Source organism: Bos indicus, chromosome 7 (assembly GCF_029378745.1).
Source record: "Bos indicus isolate NIAB-ARS_2022 breed Sahiwal x Tharparkar chromosome 7, NIAB-ARS_B.indTharparkar_mat_pri_1.0, whole genome shotgun sequence".
In the NCBI taxonomy this organism is placed as follows: Eukaryota; Metazoa; Chordata; class Mammalia; order Artiodactyla; family Bovidae; genus Bos; species Bos indicus.
The window spans coordinates 42350342-42372165 of NC_091766.1; the positions used below are offsets into that span (position 1 = coordinate 42350342).

At 47.1% G+C, this 21824-nt stretch overlaps 2 protein-coding genes across 4 annotated transcripts in view; one reads left to right on the forward strand and one right to left on the reverse strand.

Moving 5' to 3' along the window:
* Window positions 1-14080, reverse strand: SH3BP5L (SH3 binding domain protein 5 like). Of its 3 annotated transcripts, none has more exons than XM_070793399.1 (7): window positions 14061-14080; window positions 12750-13358; window positions 6352-6414; window positions 6054-6182; window positions 4384-4545; window positions 2412-2585; window positions 1-1888 (listed from the first exon to the last, which is right to left on the reverse strand). In XM_070793399.1, exons 2-7 carry the CDS (start codon window positions 12930-12932, stop codon window positions 1442-1444), a joined length of 1158 nt encoding a protein of 385 aa, XP_070649500.1. In that variant the 5' UTR covers window positions 12933-13358; window positions 14061-14080; the 3' UTR covers window positions 1-1441. The 3 variants fall into 3 exon arrangements, with proteins under 3 accessions (XP_070649500.1, XP_070649498.1, XP_070649499.1); XM_070793397.1 differs by lacking the exon at window positions 14061-14080 and adding an exon at window positions 13801-13926; XM_070793398.1 differs by lacking the exon at window positions 14061-14080 and adding an exon at window positions 13811-13909.
* Window positions 13993-21824, forward strand: part of ZNF672 (zinc finger protein 672) — a 17940-nt gene continuing 10108 nt past the window's right edge. The window contains exon 1 of the mRNA XM_070793395.1: window positions 13993-14166. The gene's annotated coding sequence lies outside the window, so the exon portion shown is untranslated. The remainder of the gene's footprint in view (window positions 14167-21824) is intronic.

Here is a 21824-nt window from a genome sequence, read left to right on the forward strand (position 1 = left end):
TTACTGTTACATAAACTATTTTATTTAAATAAAATCAGGGGCAGATCCTTTCCCCCCATACACACAGGCACATGCATGCACGCACGCACGCACGCCCACGTCCTCCTCCATTTTCCCTCCACCCATGGCCACCTCAAACCTGGCAGTTCTCATCATGACCATCCTGTTTTAACCCTGGGACAGAGACACAACCTCTATTTGAAGGCCCTGCCCCACCCCACCCCTGCCCTCCTAGTTGATGGCAGCAGCACACAGGCCTAGGCACAAATTCTCCTGTCCAGAGTCCAGCTCTCAGCCCTCCTGGGGTGGGACAGGAGGATCGGTTCCCCAAGGCACCCAGATCCAGTGTAGCTTCTCTGCCTTTCCCCCACACAGCATGGGAGTGCCATCAGACACCTGAAACTGCTCCCTATGGAGGGTGGGTTCCCTCACTGCAGGCCAACCCTGCCCTGTATCAGCAGAGGCTCTCCAGCCAAACCTGAGCATACCCCAAGGGATTCTGGACTAGGTATGGTTTGGTTTCGGGAAGAGTGAGGGAGAGGAATTGAGCACCAAATTCCCTAACTCCACCCGATAGAAGAATGCCAAGATTTGGTTCAGCATCCTCTACCCAGAAAAAGTAAACAGACCTAACTCCACAGCAGAAATGGGAAGAGCTTCAGCCATCAGAACCTCACTATATCTCCACCCCCTAACACGGACCCACTAGCACCTTGGCAATGTTGGACACAGCCCAGCTGGGAAACACAATGCACACGGGAGCCTGTTTGGAGTTGGTAGTGTTGGTTGACAGTGGGATTGGCCTTCACCTTCCCTGACACCAGTATCCCTAAAGTCCTGCTTTGAGGCACAGGTGGCTTCGGTCATGAGGAGGGAGCACTAAAGGGATGGGTGGTGTCTTCCAGAGGCACACAGTCCCGCAGCACTTCTTACGTGTTACCCATGAGCAGGCTGGGACAGAGGATGGGCTGCTGGGCTGCTGGAGGGTTCCGCAACATCCCAGGAACCACCTGGGAGATGAGTAGGTGGGAGGGGGACCCATCCATTCACTCAAGCTGGGGGAACCAAGATGCTGGGACCCAGATCCAGTGCCCATCTTCTCTGATGGCTTCCCTGTGCTGCCCAGACAAATTTCCCTGAGGGGAAAAACCAGACAGAAGTCAGAAAGAGGGCAGCAGACAGACAGACTGTGAAGGACCAACACGGGGAAAGGAGATGTCAGAGCCAAAGACAAGCCTTCTGAAAGGGTAAGGCAAAGAGAGCTGCCACCTATGGGGGGCAGGGCAAGGTGAGAAAGCCAGGACATATACAACAGACTCAAGACACAGCCAACCTGACCTCTCTGAGGGAAGCAAGGACCCGAGGAGAGGGAGCTAGGAACCTGCAGGGCCCTCCTTGGGCCAGTGGTGGTATGAATGCATCAGCCACCCTGAGTACCGGGCTACAGGCTGATACTGCGCTGGTGGCGACCTCCACGACCCCCACTCCGGGGACCTAGCTCCTGGCCATCGAGACTGGTGTGGTCCGAGAGACCCCGCAGGTGCTCCACGGAATCACACTTCTGCAGGTCCGAAGCCACAGTGCGCAGGCTCAGCAGGCTCAGCGTGTCGGTGTCCGGGGCAGCGCCAGGCCCCAGGCTGACGCCTTCCTCCAGCCCTCCACCCTCCGCCCCCTCGATGATCCCGCTGTCCGCATCCTCGCCACCATCAGGCCCAGCCTCCGCCCCTACTGGAGAGGAGCGCCTCTGGCCCGGGGTATGAGCAGGCTGGCCCCGGCGCCGCGCATGAATCTGCTCGCTGATCTGCTCCAGGTTGCGCAGGGCGACTGAGTAACGGGTCTTGGCCTGGGCCACCTGCTGCTCCAGCTCTGTCACCTTGGCCTTGTGCTCCTGCAGAGGGAGGGTCAGAGTCAGGTGACCCTTTGGGCAACTGTCTGAGGCCCCTGGAGCTACCAAGTCCTCTCAGACCCACTGAGATGTTCCTTCTCCAATCTTGGCTCTGCTCATCCCCAACCACTAATCTGCAGTGCGGAACCAACGCTACCCAGCCCCTCTCCACTCTTCTTCCTGGGATCCTCCTTCCCCAGCAACCTGCCCTGGTCCTACCTGGCATTCCAGGGTCTTTCTCCCAGGTCTTCTTTCCCACCCACTGCTCCCGTTCCCTATCTGGCCAATTCCTCTCCCCTTTCTCTCTGGTTTCCCCCAATTCTCACTTCTCCCTTACGTCCCTTCTCTGTCAGCATCCATTCCCCACCCCCACCTCCCATTCCTGTGGAGTCATTCTGAGCATACCTGCCCCTCAACACCGGCCTGGTGGATAGCCCAGAGAAACAGACTAGTGTCCCCTCTACCGGCCCTCCCTTTCTATGCCTGCCCCCTCCCATCCTCCGCCCCTCCCCCCACACTCAGCTACCTCCAGGATCTGGCTGAACTGGGCCTTGAGCTCAAAGTAGGGCCGGCTCTTGCCAATGGCGCGGCGGAGGGTCTTCTGCAGGGCCTGAACCCGAGCCTCAGCCTGCTGGCACAGCCGTGTCACGCGCTGGTGCTCCCGCTCACCACGAAGCCGCTCTTCCTCTGCCTCGTTCACCTGGGCCAGGTGGGGCGGAGCACACACACCACTGAACACGGACCCACACTCCTGCCCCTATAGCCTGCCCAGTCTGTCACTCCAAATGGTAAACTGTCTACAGAGCCCGGAGAGGGCACTGAGCTCCCAAGGCACAAGAGAACTGTGGGTCCTCGCGCCTGCCTGTTGTTACCTGCACCACCCACCACCTCTCAACTGTGTTGCTGCCAGGAAGTGCTGAGGTCCTTAGCCCACTCACAAGCGTGCAGGAAATGTCCATCCATCTGTGACACATCTGCCACATCGTGGTCCTCAGAGCTCACCCTTGGGGGTTGGGGGGAGGGAGGAACCTCACTGGGAGAGCCACAGCTCTGCACTGGGTTCTCCAGGTTTCCATGTCCAAGCAGATAACAGGCAAGGGCTCCAGCCACCGCATCCACCAAGACCAAGGAGTCGACCTCACACACACACAGCTTCAGCAACCCCTCCCCCAGTGCTGTGTGAGTTCCAGAGAAGTGGAACTCCTGCTCTCATGTGACCCATAGGCCTGGACTAAGGAGCACACAAAAAAGCTTGAGAAATGACCACTCCCCAGGAGCTGACACTTACTCCTACAGAATAAATGAATGTGTCCCCTCAAACTTTTTTTTTTAGGTTTTTTTTTTCAATGTGGACCATATTTAAAGTCTTTATTGAATTTGTTACATTGTTTTATCTTTTGGTTTTTTTTGGCTACCAGCCATGTGGGATCTTAGGTCCCCCCACCAGGGATCAAACCCACACCTTCTGCACTAGAAGGTGAAGTCTTAACCATCAGAGAAGCCCACCCCCACCCCCCGCCCAGGCCCCACAAAAAAAATTCTTGTGTTGAAACCCTAACCTTAATGTGGGCCCTCTAAGAAGTGATTAGCTCAAGAGCGGAGAGCCCTCACGAATGAAATTATCTGCCTTATAAAACAGGCTTCAGAGAGCTCCCCAGGTCCTTCAGCCATGTAATAAAATAGTGAAGACAGCTGGCCATATGGGAAGCAAGAAGCAGGCCCTCAGCAAACACCAAATCCGCCTGTGCCTTGATCTTGAGATGTCCTAGCCTCCAGAATATAAACTTTTGACGTTTAAGCCACCCAGTCTGTTATTTTGTAGTAAAGCCAATGGACTAAAACACTTGTTCTTTACAAGGTGAAGGTGGGAGACTAGAGCTGATGCCAGGGATCCTCCCACTCCCCAACCCCCACAGAAGCAAAGCGAAAGTCTCTCAGTCACATCCGACTCCAGGCCAGAATACTGGAGTGAGTAGCCCTTCCCTTTTCCAGAGGATCTTCCCAACCCAGATATAGAACCCAGGTCTCCCACATTGCGGGTGGATTCTTTACCACCTGAGCCACAAGGGAATCCCCATAGGAAAGACTGGAAATAATACACAAATTATACTTTGAAAACCAAGGTACGCTGGCAGAGCTTAAAAGCAAGAAAGGAAGAACATTCAGAAAATAGAAACAAAGGGTCACAGCTAAACATAACAAAGGAGAGTTGAATCCAGAGCATTCAGGAATGAACTTGAGTCACTCCCACATCTGGAGGCAAAGATTCAAGAAGAGCCAAGAAGGACCTTCTAAGTCAAAAGGAAGTATATATGGGACACACAGGAGGCCAAACAGAGCAGAGAGCTAGGACCAGACTTTTCCTAAAACAGAATCAAAACTGAGGGAAGGCAGGAGCAGGAGAGAGACAGAAAGGAGTGAGGAAGGTGACAGGATTCAGGGAAAGCAAACGAAGTACCAGAACTGGCAGAAGGGACCAGCGGCACTTCCTGGCTCACCTTGCAGGTGGCGTGGTTGAGCATCTCCTGCCATGTGGGGTCCAGCCGGTTCTTGTCAGCCATGACGCCCTGCTCAGCCACAAACACCATCTCCCGGGCAGCGTTGTGCATGCTCACAGCCCGCTCATACCGCAGTGCTGCCTTCTGTGTCTCCTGCTGGGCCTGGGAGGGGGCGTGGGGAAGGACCATCAGGAGACTGAGCTGCAAAAGACCCCTGGCTGCCCATGGAGACCCTCCCTGGGCAAGGACAAGAGAAGGAAAAAGGCCCACTGTAATGCTGGCTTCACCTCCCAAACTGCACTGAGGATAAGTGCTGAGGAAGCAAAATTCTACAAAGAATATGTTCCAAGGGTAAGTAAGAGAAGAAATATATGTAGAAATAGAAGGAAACTGCCAGTGGAGGGCAAAGCATATAAAATCCAGCACTCTCCAAGGCTGCTGGTCTTTTGCCCTAAGAAGAACAAAGAAAAATCCACATCTTTTAGTTGGAAGGTGGTTAGTTGATGGTTGAGACCATCAGCTCCAGTCCAGCAGATAAGCTGAATGAAATAACCAGACAACTGCTTGGAGATATTCATCATAACCATAGTTACCAAACAAAATACTAGAAACAAACCTAAGTTTTCAGTTACAGGAAACTGGTTAAACAAATAGTACATCTAACATAAGAAAATCTTAAGTTCCTAAAAGCAATGGCATGGATGGGTAATTCTTGGCATGGAATCATGTCCTCAAAAAATAAAGAGATAAAAACAATACATGTGTGATCCCATTTTGGCAGGATATATTTTTTTTTTTAATTTTTTTAGAGATTATCTGTGCTGTATTAATTGCATTTTTATTTTCTATGTTTCATGGTGTTTTGATATCTTGGAGGCCTTGCTGGCCCTCCTAGGGCTGCCTAACTTCGAGAGACAGTGAACTACTCTGTGAGCATACTTTTTATATGCAAATCCACCAATCTGAAGCCCATCACCTCCTTTATCTAACTCTCTTAAGCTAGTATTTCCCCTGCTCTAAATCACTGAAAGGCTAGGTACCAGAAAACTAGAGACCTTCCCCATACTCCAGAGCCTGCCTCTGTTATTCAAACTGGCCAATCCTAAATTTGCTCAAAGCTGCTTACACTGTCTTACCCACTCCTTCCCGTGAAAACAATAATAAAGGCTCTACAATAAAAGCTCTGAGATAAGCTTTCCCCTCACATTTTCTGCCTCCTCACCCATTTAGGTGCTTCCCCATGTAGTCCTGAATAATCTGACAGGCTCTATTCTCTTAGGAACTAAGTAATAAACTTTTTTAAGGCAGTTGTCTCTGTGTCTGTCACCTTACCACATTGACTAAAACAACTTTCAGGTACAAAAATCACAAAACATGCATGTGGTTGGATCTGGGGAGATTCTGGTTCTCTTATCTTGTTTTATAGTTACAAGGTATACTTATAGCCTTCCAATAGTGACCCCATATTATTTATATAAAGAAAAATTTAAAAAGAAGGAAATGGGGTAAATGAGTGGAGAAGCAAGCAAAGAGAGCATGAACCAAAGGGGATACAAGAGGAAAAGATAACTAGAAGGTGCTCTGTCTCACACCCTGTACAGAGACAGGAGACTTCAGGGCCAGGCTCTGCATGCAGCCCCCACCCCAGAATGTGGGTCAGCTGGCCGCACCTCCTTAGCCAGCCGCCGAGCTTCATAGTAGGGCCGGGCCTTCTCGATGCAGCTCCCTAAGTGGGAGCCCTGCGTGTTAAGCTTCCTTGCTGACTCCTGCAGGATCCTCCGGTAGGTGGTCCTGGCCTCCTGGCAAAAGGACAGAGACACAGGCAGAGGGAGGCATGTGCGTGGGTCCTAACCCCTCTCGTTTTTCATACATGCCCCTTCCCCTGCCACTGTACTGAAAGAGGACAGAAAATGATGAAAGCACCTCTGGAACCAGCCCAAGAGTGTGAGGAAAAGGAGCATCACTCACATCCAGCTGCAGCTCCACTTGGTTGATTTCCTCACTGGCCTGGTTCAGATGCTCCAGCTCCTCCTGCCACAGAGAGAGGCAGAAAGTTAGAGCAGCAGAGGAAAGCAGCCTCAGATGAACCACACAGGGCAGTAACATGGGTACAGAGGGAAAGCCCAGCTAAGTAGGGAAGGGAAGAAATGGAACAGGTCATTGTCAAATGCCTTCTTGTCAGAGATCTAATAACATACTGCCTCTTGTAATCCTCACAATTCCACCTCTATATCATGCAATAAATCCCCATTTTAAGGACAAGAGAATTGAGGTTCAGTATGGAAAACTCCTACACACACAACACAGTGGCAACAAGTCTGCGGCCATCAGACTGCACCACCACCTCCTCCTCGTACTCCAGCCAGGAGTCTCCTCAGAGCTAATGGTCTCTGTCCCAGGCAAGGAGAAACCCCTGGGCCCTACTCACCCAGCACATTTTTACTACACACTTATACACTCAGCACCATGAAACCTAGAATTTAGAGCACAAAGCAGCAGCAGCTCACAGCCCAAGAGTAAGCAACAGGCCCTTGGTCATGTGAGGAGCCACAGGAAAGGAGGGCATGGTAAGGGCTGGGAATCAACAGGAGAGCAGGTGACCAGGGCAGGCAGGTTGTCAGGAGAAGCCAGAGAGGCTGGGGCACAGGGACAGGATACTCGGACTTCTCCCAATGGCAGGGACAACCCCTCAGAGCTTGATGCCCCCAGTGGTTTAGGAAGGCAGACTTGGGCAATGTAGGGAAAGCCTGGAGGGGCCAGAGAGACAAAAGTGGAGGCTGTCTGTAGTACTCCAGGTGGGAAAGGAGACGGCAGATCCCTGGGAAATCCGGGATGCAAAAATCATTAGGACATCGTGAACAATTAAGGTCACGGGAAGAATACATGGTTCAAGAGACCTCTAACTGCTTGGGCGGTGGTGACAGGACCCCAGGTCCCCACATAGTAGATCCTATGGCAAGGAGGGAGAGCCTCAGGAAGAAGTTCACCAGACACACTGGCCTGAACTCCTCACTGGCCCCAAGCGCTGGCAAAAGAAGCAAAAACCACCCATGCATTTCAGTGGCAGGGAGGGTGCTGGCCTTGAGTATCCTCCCCTCCCCTTGGTCAAGTTCCTGGGGCCCAGGGAGCCAATGACACTCCCGAGGAGGAGCAGTGCCTAGAGAGATACCTGGTGCTCAGCTACAGCTTCCTCCTCCAGGCCCTGGGCAGGCCAGCAGTGGCCAGCCTGCTGTCTGCCTGCTGCCCATGGCCATGCCCTACACTCCACCTGCACCTGGAAGTGAGGAACGCCGCCATCACTGCTCCTGCATACTTCATTTGGCCCTTTCAAAAGCCCATTGTGTGATCTCCCTTTAGTCCTTTTATTTCTGTACCTCACCTCAAGCTCTGAAAGATTTGAGTCAGCAAGTAAGAACGCAAGAAATCAAGTTATGTGCTCTAATTACAGTATAAGATAGAACACAAAGGAGGAAACATACAACGAAACCAAGAACAATGATATGAAAATACGCATACTCACAACAATGTAGACTCTGCCTCAGAGAGGACCACAAACTTGTTGTCTCTCAACTTTTCAGAACAGAGATATCTGACAGAAATATAGTATGAGCCTTATCCGGAATTTTTAGTTTTATAAAAGCCACATTTGTAAAAGAAAGAAAACCACCAAGATAAAATTTTAACAGTACATTTCATTTAATTCAATATATCTAAAATAATAACACAATTTCAACCTGTTATCAACATAAAATAATAACTACCAATATTGTAACTTTTTTTTTAAACCATGGCTTTGAAATCCACATGCATCTGACCTTAGAGCACACCTTACGTGGATAGTTGGATGTAGCTCCTGTACTGGTCTGGGTAGAGCTAGAAGTGCACAAGATCCACTGATTAGTCACACAACTCAGTGCTCATAAGGTAACAACTGGCCACTGTGGAAAAGAGGCCGCCGGCATGGCTCAGAGGACCCCAGAGGAAGCCTGGGGCAGTGCCAACACCACCCTACATGCACACAGCTTTGAGTTTCACAGTGCCTTCCTGACAGGGATGTCCCCTTCGGCTAATGAGATCACCACAAAGAAACTGTCAGAAAAGACAATTCCTGTCTGGGTGAGAGGAACCAGGCCCTCTTTGGGCTCTGCTTTCTGTGGCTGAACTTGGTCCACAGGGAGTTTCAGATAATCTAAGGGAGGAGGTGACCAGTCCTTTCAGCAGTTCCCACTGGAATATTCTCTATCTCAACCCATTCACATTTGATAGACAAGAAACAATGGGGCAGGGAATCAGAAATGGAGTTAGGACCCAGGACCTGACCTATGATCTGGCTTTCCTGCTACTATTGATTACATTCCTAGGACTAATGATGTCCTTAGATGGATGCCTCAAAGACAGGAGTACCACCACCTAAGAAAACCTACAGTCTTGGTAAGATAATAATAATTTGGGGGCAGAGGAGAAAGAGGTTAATAAAAGGCACCCTGTAATGTTCCTCTGAGAGAACCAAGGTCTAAGACAGGATGCCATTTGGTTCCACAGCCCAAAGCACTCCCAGACCCTGACAAGATCATCAGAGGAGTGAATGGCAAGTCATCGTCACTGAAAAGAAAACGGAAGACTTTGATTCTTGGTCTACAGAAGCAGGCATGTATGTCTTTCTATATCGAAACTTGTACCCACAAAGCACCTCCAGCAATTTAAAAAGGCTTCCTATTGACTCTGAGGTCTGCTCCTCAAAGTCACAAGGCTCTAACAGGACAAGAAGACTGGGGAGAGAGCAGGCTGGAGGGCAAAGGGTTAGGGGATGGGGGTAGCCAGGCTGAGGCAGACCCAGGGCAAAGCACAGCAGGAAGCCAACAAGCACCCAGGGCTCTGCTTTGGGTCACTGGCAACACATTCCATTTGGCCTGCTGCACCAGGGACTCCTGGCCCTGACTGAAATCGAATTCGAGGAGGATGAAGTCTGAGTCAGCATTCACCATCCATCAGTGAGCCTGCAGCCCGCAGGGAGGGTGACCTTCCCGGAGCACACCAGGCTGATGCCCAGGACGCCAGGCCACTCAATCAAAGGCAGTTAGGAGACAGATGCTCTTCCCCAACTTGTGCAAGCCATTAAAACACTCAAGCTCAAAATGAAGTATAATCTTATAAACTGTGTTGTACACCCGAAATTTACAAAATATCCTAAATCGAATATTGATATTTCTTGATTTAAAAAAAAAAAACCAAATCCACAGTCAGTCAGGAGGATTAGGGTGATGCAGGACCTAAAGACTTGGAAATAAAGTAAAAATGACCTCCAGAGCAAGCTAAACTAAACATTTCAGACAATCCAGAGATTGCAAAGTCACTCTGAGGAGGAAGAGGTGAATGAAAGCATCTACTTACCTGAGAAAAGAAATGTGTCCATCACAAAGAGGGCTGAGAAAGGTCATAGGAGAGAAGACCCAGGCCCATCCCAGTACTACCCTCCTCTATTCGTTCCTGCCACTGGGACCCTGCCTCTCAGAAAGCTAAGGCCCAGCCTGGATGCCTCAGAAAAACTGTGCTGAGGTCAAGGCACAGAGAGACATCCAGTGGACTTCCCTGGGATCAGCACACTTCAGGTAGGCCTACAGCTGGCAACCACCTGGTTTCCCTCCAACTTCCAGAGGATTCTAGACAACTTCCAGACAAGAAGGCACAAGCTGTCTGTTTGCCAAGAATCCCCATTCCCCACACCAGAAAGAGCCTAGCCCTAAGGGACCATTTCTGGGAATTCCAGAAAATACCTGAATAGGGTCTCCATCTTTGGGCTATCCTTGGATCCGTGGATTCGCCCAGGCCACCAGTCATAACTTCTCACCCCAGACAAGAGGGGAATATACACATCTGGCCAAAGCTCAGGAACGAGTGTTTCAAAACTTCCCTGGTAGGTACTGATGGACTTGTGGGTAGACAACCACTGAACGCACCAATCTATTTAAAGTGCTAAAATACAGGATCAGGATAACATGATCTTGCACACTGTCAACACTACAAAGAAACTCAAAAGACGCATACCCAATGTCTTTCTCATCTAGAAGAGCCCAAACCCAGATCTGAAGGCTACCAGCCTTCACTATGAAAGGCGCTCCTTACATCAAGCTGCCTCTCCCACACAGCAAGAAGATGCTGCATCTCTGCTGAGGCCAGAGCACTAGACCAGTCTCATCAGCGAGGGAGGCCTCTACAATAAGACCTTGCCTCCCTACATAACCTACAACATTCCGCAACGTGCCTCCTGGTTTAGCAACAGAGACTAGGGTCCTCCTGCCCCTCTTGCTTCATTAACACTGCAAGCTCACTCAAGGCAAAGTGAATCTTACTCTTGCTCAGTATTCTCTGATCCTCACAGAGTTCACCCAATACAACTGTCGATGATGATGGAAATGTTCTACATCTGCCCTGCCAGCAACACCTGAGGAACTGCAATTTTTTTTTTATTGATTCTTAACTGAATTTAAGTATCCACATGCAGCTAGGGGCTACTTTATTGGACAGTGCAGCATGAAAGTTGCCCTTTAACACCACCACCTTTGCCTGTGTAGGCAATGGAAAAATACACAGGAGCAGAAGCGACTGAGCAAAGAAACCACAACTTATTCTCCTCTGCAGTTGAGCAAGGAATGATGCAAAGGGGAATATGAAGAATATCAACAGGCCCTCCTCCCTGACAAACAGAGATCTCTTTCTCAAAGCAAGACCTACAAACTTTCATCAAAGATAGGCAAGAGAGTTTGTGAAAGAAAAGAATCACAGGACAGGGTCAGAGCAGAGCGGCAAAGAGCTGTGCAAATAAGCTAGACCAAGCTTTCATCTTACAAATGAAGAAAAGGAGGCTCAAAAAGGTTATGTAACTTACATGAAAATCACAAATCATAGGGCTAGAGGATGCTTGAATCTCAGCCCAAGGCTTTTTTCACTACGACTTGTTTCCTAGGTGGACAATAAATCTATATAGAACTAGCAGGAGAAATTGAGTTCTTTTCAATGCAATGCCCATGAAACAGAGCAGAAATAAATTACTGACTCATGCCAGTAAACAAATGGCTCACCACTGCTACACTATCAGCACAGACAGTTTCCCCACACATGTCCCAGGAAACTCCACCAAGAGAAAGAAGGAAGGATGCTAGGACTAGCTTTGAAACCTTCCTGACTCACTAAAGTAACCTAATAAAGGTCTGTTGACAGAGAAGCCCAGGAATGAGAGCGCTGGGAGGCTCTTGCTCACCTGCAGAGGTGTGAATCACTGCCACATCAGAATCTGGGGGATGCTACCATACCAAACAGCAGACTCAGGCCCCAAACATACAAGAGCACCCTGGCTCTCACCTGCCTAAACAGCTTCTCCAGGGAACTCTTCCCTGCCACTGTCCAGAAACACCACAATCCAGCCTCAGCCAGTCACGCATCTACCACGTGTGCTGCCTGTCCTCCTCCTCCTCCACTGCCTCCTTCACAAAGTTCTGCCCCTCTACCAACGAGTAAATGCCCCAAGGCAACAGATCAGCTCTTCCACTCATTTGATTGACCCAGCATCCTCAAAGCAAGAAATTTGTGTTATGAAGGATTGACCGTACCTGATATAACTCTCTGCATACATCAGATTTCCTTACAGGTCTAAGCCTGGTGCCACCTTTATAGGACATGAAAAGTCTCACCTTTCACAAATAAGAATGTCCCTGGGAGGCACTGATAAGAAAGCAGGAGAGGAAAAAAGATTCAAAATTGCCTCCAATCTCAAAGCCATCTTCTTTCACATCCCATTGACGCTGCATCTCTGAGTCAACAGCCCCTTGGCATATTTGGAAAAGAAACAACAGTTCTACTTTCTTCTGACCTAAAGTGTGCGTCCTACACCTGCTGCCCAATTTATCAGTAAAGCCAGAAGCAACACATCCCAGGCACTCAGGCCCAGCCTCTCTCTGTACTCCCACCGTACACAACTCTTTTAGCACTTGTGACAGTACACTGCAATGATTTGTTGACAATCCTTTCCTGCCCCAGTGCACTGGGAAAAGAGTAAGTCTAACTCCTCATTTATCTGACAGTTCTTCAGAAAAGCTAGAATCTAATTTCCCTATCCTCCCCCAACTCAGTCTTCTCACCTGTATTCTTTTTTTTTTTTTTAACTTTACAATATTGTATTGGTTTTGCCATATATCAAAATGAATCCGCCACAGGTATACATGTGTTCCCCATCCTGAACCCTCCTCCCTCCTCCCTCCCCATACCCTCCCTCTGGGTCGTCCCAGTGCACCAGCCCCAAGCATCCAGTATCGTGCATCGAACCTGGACTGGCGACTCGTTTCATATATGATATTATACATGTTTCTCACCTGTATTCTAGGATCCAGTTCTTCTTCTTCTCTTGGGGACAATTTGGCTTCACTGCTGTTGCTTCCACCTCCTCCAGGCTCCTCTGCAACTGGGCTCCGAGGGACTTCATCCTCTACAACCTCAGGCCGAAGCTCCCCCTGTGGGGTCTCCCGCCCCCCTGGAATCTGCCTGAGTTCAGCCATACTGGCAGGGAGAAGGCACAGCCCTAAGCATAAAAGAGGACTGACATGCTGGGACCAGGGCCCCAGCTTGGGGCTTCTTGGGCTCTGGGTGGCAAGAAGGGATTCTCTTCTCAGGGTGGAAAACGAGGGCACAGGAAGAACCTCAGACTCGGTTAGAGGCCGAGATTCAAGCGGCCAGCGGGGTCCCAAGAGCTATAGCTTTGTATATGCAAAAGTCCTTCCCTGACCGTCACAGGGAGTCCACCAGGAGAGACCCGGAGCAATAGCTCCGAGGCGGGGGGCAAAGGGGGCCTGGATCCTGGGCCGAGGCCTGCGAGGAGGAGCACCATTCGGGAGGGCGGAGGCAGGCGCCTCCAGGCTGTGGTGGCAACTGGAGAGAGAAGGCTGGGCCTGAGCAGAGGCTGCTGGCTAAGAGTCTCTGAGGAGCTGCAGGGGAAACAATGGCCAAGTACATGGTCAGAATTAGAACGTCGGCTACCAGCCTCTTTCCACCCCTCAGCCTCCAAAGGACTTTACTACCTTCCTCCCACACCTCCACATTCCGACCAACCCCCTCAACTTCTTTCCCGCGTCCCAGCATCTCTGGCCTAAGCCCCTCCCCCACCAGCGCCTTCCAGACTTCCCTCCGCATCCTAATCCTCTCCATCGTTTCCCCCAACCCTTCCCCAGCCCCGCGTCATTCCACCCCAGTCTGGCTTTGCAAATCACCTTTTAACCCCCAGCCCCACCCCACCTCCTCTTCTCTCTCCAATTCTGCGGACAACCCGAGCCTCGCATCTCCAACCCCCGCTCTTCCTAAATCACAAGGACCCTGGCCGCAAGCCTCCTACACGGCCAGGCGCAAAGCCCGCCCTCTGTTCGACTTTACCTCAGTTTACCTTCCCGTGCGCGGATCTCCGCTGCAAACAATCTTCCCCCGCCCTCCCCGCAACAAGCTGGTCCAACCAAATACAACGAGGCCGAAAGGAAGCGGAAATACATCATCCTGTAAAACACTGCCCTTCTTCCCTTTCGCCCCTCCCTCTCACGCTCTCCTGCTAACCAGGTCACGTCTGGATTCCTCAACGCTCATCTCCGCCTGGCCTTCGGTTTCCGTACAAAATGGTGTCTCACAGCTCTGACTCTCACCTTACATTGCTTCCAGCCCATCCTCTACCACTGATAAATGAAACTTAAATATGGGAGGGTTGTGCCGAGAAAAACTACGGAGGATAATGAAAGTCGAGAGACCCTGGTGAATAGGGAAAGGTTGGAAATAAAACGGAGAGTAGACAATTGCCTCAAAAAGAGTGCTGCCATCTTGCTTTACGGCGACGGGTTCTGGCTGCACCCAAAACCGTTTCCGGCCTCTCCCAGGAAGTCGGAAGTGGGCTTGTGGGCATCCGGCAGCTGTGGTACTTGTCTGTGGGAGTCCGGCTTCAGCGGACTGCGCTCCGGGGGAGAGGGGTTGTTTTTTCAGAAATGACTCCCCTTATTCAAGTGAAGTCAGTGGTTCCCTCTCTTGCCGGCGTCCTCCCCATGGCTCCGGCGCTGCACTTCGCCATCACCTCCCCGAGCCAGGCTCTGTCCCGCTGAACATCGTTGCAGTGGTATCGCCGATTAATCCGTGAGCACTGATTAGAAGTTTAGTTATCTGAATTCAGTGCTCTCGTGCACTCTGTTCGAAAGCCCACGAGGAAGAGGAGTTTGTTACATGGTTTTGTGTATCAATGAAAGGACCTGACCTAAAGTCACCACTTCCCAGTGTCACCAGGAGAGACCTGAAATGAAGGCTTCAGATTGGAAGGTTTACTTTTACTAAAGACTTAACTTCCTCTGAGGTGAAGAAATCAAATGGGCTGAATTTTCCTTCTCACTTGTGCACCCCTCCCTCCATCCCCTCACCCCATGAATAACCATGTTAAAAAAAATTTTTTTTAAGTAGACCCAAATATATTTTTAAGTAAAAGTTATTTTCTTCCCCCCAAATTGGAAATATTATTTTTTAAATTCCAGAATTGACTTTTCTCCAGTGAATCAGCGAGACCCTAAGTAGCAATTCTAAGTAGATAAATCTGATAGATAATAATGTCTCATATCATACTCCTTTTTGTTATTAAGGTGCCATACAAAAACCATGAAAATTACATATAGAAATCAGGAATTATTGTCTGCTAGTTTCTTTAATTTTGTAAAACTGGAGTTTCACTGTAATAATTCAGTTTTACCTACCATCTTATGTGTGTGCTATCCTGAATTTTCTGAACCTTTACTATTCAGCACTGCTATAATATCTATAATCTTTATATCTTGTTCCACAACTTCTTTTCCCTGTGTGTTCATTCCTTAGCAGTCATGAGTTTCAAGTTGTCATATATCTCTTGCGTTTGGTGGGAAAACACCTTGAACACACATAGTACCCAGACTGTCCCTAGATCACATCCTGAAGTTCAGTTGCCTCCCTGATGTCTCCACTGGCCTACCCTTGGGTTAACTCTCACTCACCGGGAGCAAAAGTGATATATCATCATGTATATGTGGTTGGTAAATCACCTCTGACTCTTTGCTACCCTATGGACTATAGCACACCAGGCTCCTCAGTCAGTGGAATTCTCCAGGCAAGAATACTGGAGTGGGTTGTCATGCCCTCCAGAGGATCTTCCCAACCCAGGTATGGAACCGGTGCTCGTCTCCTACTTTGGCAGGCAGGTTCTTTACCATTAGTGCCACCTGGGAAGCCCCTCATCATGTATGGATTGTAGTGTAATCCGCAGAAGTTTTTCTGCTAGGTTTGGATAATGTTTCAGGTGGGAAGAGGTTAGGGAGTGCTGTGCACTGGCTTGTTTTATTGAGGCTGGTATAAACATTATGAGTTTTTTTTTTTTGTTTTTTTTTTTTTACAGCAGCACTATCCAATAGACCTACCTGCAGTGATGGAAATGTTTATATCAGCTCTGTGCCATATGTAAGCCACTGAGCATTTGAAATGGACCTAGTATTATTAAGTAAGTGCATTTTTAAGTTTAATTTAGATAGCTGTGTGTAGCTATTGATTCCATTATTAGACAGCACAGTTTTAGACCATGCCTTTCCTATGTAATCTTTTCCAGACAGGTGAACCTCTGTCTATAACAAAACAAATGTCTCTCAGTCTCCACTCTCATTTGTCTCATCTCTATTTCCTCACCTCTTGTTTACTTCTGTAGTCTGACTTCTGCTCCTGCCACAGAAATATCAGGGATAAGCTCTGAGTATAACCAAGTGACTGATGTCTGACAATGGGTTGTTACTTCTCTCTCATCCTTCTTTAGCTTCTGAGTCACCCTTGTCCTGAGTTTCCTCTTTCTCTCTGACCTATTGGTTAATTCCTTTGAATAGTATGTTTACTGAGTGTCTGCTACATGCCAGGAGTTTGTTTGTATGTAGCTTATAGTCTGTGGTGTCATTTAATAAATTGGTGATATTCAACCTAATCAACTCAGAAATATGTTTTACCTTGCAACTTGGTATATATATATATATATATATATATATATGTAAATATATTCATAACAAAAGTTTCAAAAGAATTTCAATTTTCAAAAGAAGATTTTTGTTTGTGGTTGCAATAGGTCTTTGTTGCTGTGCATAGGCTTTCTCTAGTTTCAGCAAGAGGGGGCTACTTTTCCTTGAAGTATGCAGGCTTCTCATTTCAGTGGCTTCTCTTGTTGCGGCGCATGGGCTCTGGGTGCATGGGCTTCAGTAGTTGCGTCATGCAGGTTCATTAGTTGTGGCACAGGGGCCCAGTTGCCCCATAGCGTGTGGAATCTTGCTAGAGGTGAAGTGAAGTCACTCAGTCGTGTCTGACTCTTTGCAACCCCATGGACTGTAGTCCACCAGGCTCCCCCATCCATGGGATTCTCCAGGCAAGAATACTGGAGTGGGTTGCCATTTCCTTCTCCAGGGGATCTTCCTGACCCAGGGATCGAACCCAGGTCTCCCGCATTGCAGGCAGACGCTTTAACCTCTGAGCCACCAGGGGATTCAAATCCATGTGCCCTGCATTTGCAGGTGGACTTCAAACCACTGGACCACCCAGGAAAGCCCAGGAAAAGGTCTTTACTTAATATGCAAAGCGTATTAATATTTGTTTTACTGTTTTCTTTTTAAATGCTGGTGAAGACCTATTCTGTTAATTTCATGAGCCACTCACAGTTTGGAAATCCTGCCCTAAATGTCAGTTCTTCCCAGGCCCTGATACTAGCCTCTGACCTTCTTATGTAGCCTAATTTCTCTGAAAGCCCTCACCCAAGTACATGGCTCTCCTACCCATGACTACTGCTCCTTCCTTGCAACTCTGTCTCTACCTAGAATCCCCACAGATCAGATTCTGAGATCCAGCAGCTTCTCAAACCAATGGCCAGCCCATGGCTGCCTCTCACTCACTGCACACGAGTCTGATGCCATCCCCTTTTCCCAAATCCTGCTACTTCTCCTATATTTAGTTGGTTGGTGAATAATTTTAATCATCAACCTATTTACTCCAAACCTAGATTACATCCTAAATGAATCCCACTGTCTTCACTCAGCATCACATTAAGTATCTCAGTATCTGGAGAAGAGACACCTTCTCTCCATTTCATTGCCATTGCTTCAGCTTAGAACCTCCTCACCTCCCATATAGATAATATACTCAAGAATCTTCTAAATTAGCTCTATAGAGTAGAGCTTGGAGCAATGATAACTAATTTCTGTATCCACACTGTTCAGTATAGTAGCCACTAGCCAGGTGAGGGGTGCTTGAGAACTTAAAATGTGGCCAGTGCAACTGAGAAACTGAAATTTTAATTTAAATTTCGATAGCCATATGTGATTAATGACTACTACATTGGACAGCACAGTTTCAATGTTCTCCCCATTACAAGTGTACCCCCTTCCAGTCCCTGACACAAATAACTAACCCCTGTTGTCTAATGAATGAAATATAAAAATATGAAAGTCATATAAAGATGTCAGTAACACCACCAATTACTAGGTAGTATCACAAGTCATCTATTTCTCAATGAAGTAAAGTTTTCTCATAAATTACTTTTAATTTCTTCAAATACTGCTACCTTCATGTTTAAAAACTACCCTTTTTTAGTTTGTTTTTTTCACCAATAGAAACTACCTTCTATGTTGATTTTTTTCTTACTGTAAGTCAAATACTTAATAAATAACACCATCAATTGCTAATTGAATGTTTTAGTTGACTGATGTGTAGTGATAGAAAGCAGATCAGTAGTTGCCTAGGGGAGTGGTGGATTACAAAGTGGCACACAGAAACCTGTGGGTAGTGGATGTGTTCTCTATCTTGATTGTTGTGAGGATATAATTTGTGTGTCAGAAGTTTTCAAACCATACATTTCAATATCTGAAATTTTGTATGTCAATTATAAAGCAGTTTTATTTATTTTTTTTTAAATCTGGCTGAATACTTGCTGCTCTTAGAAATACATAGTGTAGAGGACCCGGAAGTGAGGGTGTGCGAGGCCTCTCTGGAAGTTGTCCCGGGTGTTCGCCGCCGGAGCTCCGGGTCGAGAGGACGGGGTCCCGCTGCCGGGAGAATCCTCCACTGCCGCCGGTGCCCGGAGCCCAGCCCTTTCCTATCCTAACCCAAAAAAAAAAAAAAGAAATACATAGTGTAGCGTCCACTAATACAGATAGATAAAAGGGAGAGCCTTAACTCAAATCCCAGAATTATTTCTACCCTTGTTAAATCTACTGGGTCTTCCAGAAGTAAATTATTTTCCCTGACTTGCTTATATCACTTGACAAAAAAAACATCAAACACTTATGCAATGTTTATTTTGTACCAGGCACCAAGTTCTGAGTAGTTTATGTCTATTCATTTGATCCTCATGACAACCAACTGAGGTATATTGTACCTCCATTTTTACAATTGAGGGACTAGAGGTTAAATAACTTGATTGAGTTTAGCAGAGAGTTGGAGAGAACAGATTGGAAAGCCAGGTTGGAACAGATAGGAAAGGGCATTAATGTCCTATCAGGAGAGTAAATTTTATGTAATGGTTAATACAAACCTTTGACAGTTTTTTATTAGGAGTATGACACAGCCAGAGATTATTTTAGGGAAATTCACCTGGCAGTTCACAGCTGTATTCCCCAGTGTTTAGAACACCACTTGGCATATGGTAGGCCCTCCATAAATATCTTGAATATTTATGGAACCATGTTGGGAGTTGTCCCATTTATTGATATAAATTTGTAGGGAAAGACAAACATTTGGATTCAATATTTTCAAACTGACAAATAATGCCCATAACTTCATTCTTGACCTTCTAACTTTCTCTCACTACATTCATTATTATGGTTCCAATTATCATTTCCATCTATAATGACTCCCATAAGAAACAAAAATATAGCTTCCTGTATTTCCCTTCATTGTTTGAGTTCTTCCCTCCATAGCTACACAAAAGAAAGTTATGTAATCCAACTCTCTTTCACATGACAGTGTGTCAAACCTGTGCACAGTCATCATGTACAGGTTTCTCTTTTCCAGGTTAAATAGTCTCAGCCCATTCAATCATGTATTGTATCTGTCACCATCTTAGTTACCCCTCTGGAACTGACCAGTGTCACTTAAACACATGACATCAATACTGACCAATGAGTCCAGAAATATCCTAATTAGTCCATTTCCTTGTCTTGAAAAGCTTTGGAATTATCCTCAGATGGTAAAGAATCTGTCTGCCTTGCAGGAGACCTGGGTTCAATCCCCGGGTGGGGAAGATCCCCTAGGGAAGAGCATGGCAACCCACTCCAGTTTCTTGCATGGAGAATCCCATGGACAGAGGAACCTGGGAGACCACAGCACGTGGACTCACACAGAGTCAGACACAAATGAAGTGACTTAGCATAGCACACAGTCATCCTCAACACAGTGCTACCTTAAAATGTATGGTACCTTACGTCAGGCACATTTTTCATTTCTGCATCTGCCGCCTCTGTTCCTTCTGGTTCAGGCTGTCATCACCCTAGGCCTGTGTCTGTTTTCCACTTCCTTGCATCCTGCTGCCAGACATGTACTCCCTAATCCATGCTGCTCTACATGTATCAGCAGACATTCATTGAGTATTTGTGATGAGCAGGCCCTGTGCTCATGCTTCAGGGCATTGTTTTCAGGGCAAAGCCTTTCTCTTAACGATGGGGAAGAAGGGCATTCCAGCATAGGCATCTCCAGGTATATGGAGATGGCATTTCACTAAACTTTTAAAAATGGGTGGAATTCAAAGTAGAGTTGAATAGCATTCCAAAACCACCAGAACCTAGGGGGAGATGCATGGAATAGATTCTTCTTCGTATCCTTCCAAAAGAACCAACCTTGCTGACACTTGATCTCAGACTTCTAGACTCCAGAACTGTGAGAAAATAAATTTCTGTTGCTTAATCCACTCGGTTTGTGGTACTTTGTTAGAACTACCCTAGAAAACTAATACAAGCCCCAAACTAGAAATAACCTAAATGTTAATCAACTTTATTTAGTGGAACAGGTAAATAAATATGGTATACTTACACAATGGAATACTATACAGCAACAAAAGTGAACTAACCACAACCACACTTAACAATATGAATAAACCTTACATGTAAAGTTAAGCAAAATGAATCAGATTCCAAAAGGGCACCTATAATATGATTCTATGTATCAATGAAAAGTGTAAGTGTTAGTTGCTCAGTTGTACAGGACTCTTTGTGACCCTATGGACTGTAGGCCACCAGACTTCTCTGTCCATGGAATTCTCCAGGAAAGAATACTGGAAGATTCCCTTCTCCAGGGGATCTTTCCCACCCAGGGAAAACCCCACCTGGGTCTCCTGCATTGCAGGCAGATTTTTACTGTCTGAGCCACCAGGGAAGTCCAAACTATAAATTAGCCAAAACTAATTTATGTTCTCAGAATTATGGTTACTCTTTACATGGGAGGAGAGACAAAAAATGAGCCAAAGGGTTTTGGGGGATTCTGGAAATATTCCATTTCTTTTTATTTTGAAATATTCCATTTCTTAATACGAATGCTGGTTGCATGGGTTTATTCAGTTGTTAACAAGCAATGGGAAGGGCTTGAAGGATCTAAGTGTACACAAACGACCGCACAGTTGCACTTTCTCACACACTAGCAAAGTAATTCTCAAAATTCTCCAAGCCAGGCTTCAACAGTATGTGAACCAAGAAATTCCAGATGTTCAAGCTGGATTTAGAAAAGGCAGAGAAACCAGAGATCAAATTGCCAACATTCACTGGATTGTAGAGAAAACAAGGACATTACAGAAAAACATCTGCTTTATTGACTACACCAAAGCCTTTGACTGTGTGGATCATTAACAAACTGTGCAAATTCTTCAAGAGATGGGAATACCAGACCACCTTACCTGCCTCCTGAGAAATCTGTGTGCAGGTCAAGAAGCAACAGTTAGAACCAGATATGGAACAATGGACTGGTTTCAAATTGGGAAAGGAATACGTCAAGCCTGTATATTGTCTCCCTGTCTTTTTAACTTACATGCAGAGTATATCATGTGAAATGCCAGGCTGGATGAAGCACAAGCTGGAATCAAGATCGCCAGGATCAATAACCACAGATACGCAGGTGACACCACCCTTATGGCAGAAAGCAAAGAACTAAAGAACCTCTTGATGAAACTGAAAGAGGAGAGTGAAAAAATTGGCTTAAAATTAAACATTCAAAAAACTAAGATCATGGCATCCAGTCCCATCACTTCATGGCAAATAGATGGGGAAACAATGGAAATGGTGACAGACTTTATTTTTGGGGGCTCCAAAATCACTGCAGATGGTGACTGCAGCCATGAAATTAAAAGACGCTTGCTCCTTGGAAGAAAAGCTTTGACAAACCTAGACAGCATATTAAAA